The 3787-nt window shown below is 41.1% G+C and overlaps 1 protein-coding gene across 1 annotated transcript; it reads right to left on the minus strand.

The window, feature by feature from the left end:
• Window positions 1-2335, minus strand: LOC120558601. Its single transcript, XM_039799656.1, has 5 exons — window positions 2127-2335; window positions 1617-1783; window positions 1463-1528; window positions 358-860; window positions 1-224 (listed from the first exon to the last, which is right to left on the minus strand). Exons 1-5 carry the CDS (start codon window positions 2274-2276, stop codon window positions 1-3), a joined length of 1110 nt encoding a protein of 369 aa, XP_039655590.1. The 5' UTR covers window positions 2277-2335.
• Between the last annotated feature and the right edge of the window lie 1452 nt (window positions 2336-3787).

Below are 3787 nucleotides of genomic sequence, written 5' to 3' on the forward strand. Positions count from 1 at the left end.
CTAAAGGGGCTGAGGATCACAAGGGGAGACATTGATTTCAGTGAGAAGGTCCTTGATGAGAAATCCTTTATCAGCCATGACCTCATCGCCTTCCTCAAGTAGACACAGGATCCCTGATTCTCTTGTGATCTCCTTGTCAGATATCGAACCTGTATACAGGTCACTGACAAATGTGACTAAACCTGAGGGAGAGATGCCAACTAGGCCCTTAAAGGTGGTGTTACCTTTGTAGTGGGAGTAGATTTCAGAGTTGAGAACTTTTGAACTAGGTCTCTGCACGTGTATTTCTGTACAATCTAATATAACTCTTGTAAGTGGGAAAGTGCTTTGGAAACAAGGAGGCATGAGCTCGTTTACAGTTTCTCGAAGGCCAAATTGGAAGTGATCCTAACATGAATTGTAGATAGTTTGCCCAGGTTACACAGACCCTGCTTACAGTTGACTGTGACACATCAAAGCGCACTGCAAGGTCCTGTTCAGGAAAACCTTGCCTAAGACGACAAAGAAATAGAAAAAACTGGTCAATGACGGCCAGTTTAGGAATGCTAAACCCCTGCCTTACAATTTGCCCGTCAGCTTGCCTTATTCGCTGTGCCTGACTCCACCCTACCATGTTTTCTGCAGTAGGCTGTAGGGCCATAAACACTGCTTTCAGTGTGTTGTAATCAGGAAAGCCTGTGAAAAACATGATGTTCTTATCATCGCCTTGGAATCTTGAAAGGAGAAACTGCTTGGTTTGAAGACGTGCAATTAATTCTGCTTGATCGTTGATGATCTTGTGGGCTTCCTTAAGTTGCTCCTCCAGTGGCGGGGGCAGTTCAGCATAATCATGATCGGGGTGGGGAGGGGCCGTCTCTGTACTGCAAGGGCAAGAAAATATTGAGGGACATAATTTTAGGAGAGCATATTTTAAACTAGTGATCAATCTCCCATCTGATGCCAGTCATTTGCAAAACAATGCTTTTCTCTTAAAAGTGATATTTCCCTAAGTAGAACAAGTCAGTAGCAGTCACCTCCAACATAATCTGCTCTGGAAATCTGCTGTCACCACCAACAATATATAGAATAATATTAGTTTTTTAACACTCAGTATTGTTTACTACAAAGAGATATTACTTTTTGAAAGGTTAGATCCCAGACAGAATGAAATATATCTGGGTACAATATGTATCATTTTCATGTTTTAGATTTTCAAAAGGATTAAGTGGTAACTACAGAGGGGTGTACTACAAAGTGAGGTTGATGGGTTAGCTAGGTATGTTGAGCCAAAAGCCAGAATTTTTTATGTCACAAAGGGGGCTCTCTTAACCTGGCTATATTATATATAGTTGTTATGTTAAATAAACAGGAGGCACTGAGAGTGTACTGAGTCGATAGGTACTGTATTTTCTAACAGAATTCCTCTGATCCTAGCAATCAGATAGGGGAAAAAATTATGTTCAGAGAGATACACGTCACTTACCTTAACTCATTGGAATTTACATCAACCTGCCGGACATCCTCTTCAACAACTGCAGTGGTTGCATGACTGGAAAGCAGTATTACTGAAACTTAGTCACATGAAAAGAGGTCTTAAAAACATTATGGACTAAGAATGTAACTGCACAGAAATATACCTTGTAGTTCCTCTGACGATAGACCTCCTTGCAGGCCTCACGGTGCTATCAGTCCAGGCAAACAATGTTGGAACAGCACCCTTCTTCAACTTTCGCATGCCAACCAGGGTCTTCAAAAAAGACTCTTCTGTGAAGTGATCTGAACATACTTTTGTGTCCCCGTGGATCTGTAACGTTAGATATTGAACGGATGTTACTGTTTATAGTTGTGTGCTTAACTTGGTCTAGATTAGCAATGGTTATCATAAACAGGCACAGGTCACGTCTTGTTTATATTCTGCTGTAAGACACGGCTAGCCACGGCTTAGCAGACCAGGCTAGTCTAAAGAGCTACAACTTGCTTAACGTTACCGCCAAATCAGCCCCTCGCTCGTTATAACTTAAAAAGGACCGGTTCGTGGCTTATCAAGACATGTCTATTTAGCCAGAAGGCTTAGCTAGGTATCTCTATGCTAGCTAGTTAACGTAAATATGGCTAGCGTAGTTCGTAAGCTAATGTTAATATCTTACCTTGAAATGGCGACCAGGATCTCTTCTTATTTTGTGAATCCATTCACGGCAAAGTACAGGATCTTTGGGGAAACAATGGAAGGTTTGACCTGTATAGGATTTATTTCTTTTAGAAAAAGTACATTTGGGAACACAACAATGCGGCGGCATTGTTGGTAACGTTATGACAGTTAGCCTACAGAGGGCCAACGGTTACTTCCGTACACCACAGCCTCGTTTTGGTTTAAGATGATGACGTAGGTGAATAAGGCGAATAGGTGCTGCCTGAGAAAGCACAGCCCACCCACTGACTTGTTTGAATTTGGTTGACCAATCACAACAGAGTGGGCCAGCGGACCAATCAGAGCACACTTGGCTTTTCAGGAAGGCGGGGCCAAGAGCTCAGATAGTGGGCGTTTCCCAATCGGTGTTCTTCTATTGACTTGTGTGCTTGTGTCCCTGTGAAACGTCATCTCGTGTTGCCAAAGTACTGTCCCAATACACAAGTTTGCATTTCGCCAAGAACAGTTAAAATTCCCAGATGTGTTCTTGACACGTCCATTTACCGAGGATACATCGGTTGGTAACTTGTATGAACTTCGCAGCACCTGTATCCCAACATTCATTTCGGCATTCAATGATGTTTGGATTTCCAGTACATAGACAGCCCAAAAACGGCCATCTTATTCATCACTGAATTCACTTCCGAAAACATTTTAGGCGAGAAATTAACAGTTTATATTTAGAATATAGGCAGTCTTGCGAAAATCATTGCCGAATTGACAATTTGCTCCAAAGTTGTCGGAGCTCCATAAAATGACGCGGCCGCCAGCTTGCACCTTGCTCGGCGCTCGGACAGTCACACTCGGAGATCCCGCTGTAAGACGGAGGTCTTTTAGACCGGTCCCGTAAATAAAAGGCTTTTATTTCGCCGTTTCGGATCGTTTGTTTAAATATCACAACACATGTGGTTAACTGTCTTTTCGGAGTTAAACTCAACAAGCACACACACACACACACACACACACACACACACACACACACACACACACACACACACACACACACACACACACACACACACACACACACACACACACAGCGCAGCAGGCAGAGGAGAGATATACCATAGATAGACTGTATATTATTAGTCTGAGATATACCCGTTTCTTTTCGGGAGACTTGTTTAAATTATGCCATAGGCTATAGCCTACATTATATTTTTGGTGTATTTGTTTTCTGATTTATTAGAAGTTGAGTTTCAGTCTTTATGATAAATGAACAGTTGTACATAAAGTGGTAACATGCTATGACATGTTATGTAGACTAAAGGGGAGACACCAATTTGAATTTGAATTTCTAATTTCCATCTCCCTGGGCATATACAGTGCACTACAATAATATAGAAATGATAATTCCACATAACACTAATAGGAACACATAGGACACACCAGTGCATGTGCCTATTTATTTGTTTAATTTAAACTGACTTAAACTTATTTGCTAATAATAGTAGGGATCACGTTCCACTCTTTTGAATAAGTAAGGGGTGTTTGAGCTAAACCATAAACAATAAAAATTAAAGCTCAATTAGTTTTATTTTTCAATATTATTGCAATAGTTGTAGCATTATGAGGTTTTCTTGTCCGGAGATTGTTTTAATACAAAGTGGTTATATTGTT

The sequence above is a fragment of the Perca fluviatilis genome, chromosome 5 (genome assembly GCF_010015445.1).
Source record: "Perca fluviatilis chromosome 5, GENO_Pfluv_1.0, whole genome shotgun sequence".
NCBI classification, from domain to species: Eukaryota; Metazoa; Chordata; class Actinopteri; order Perciformes; family Percidae; genus Perca; species Perca fluviatilis.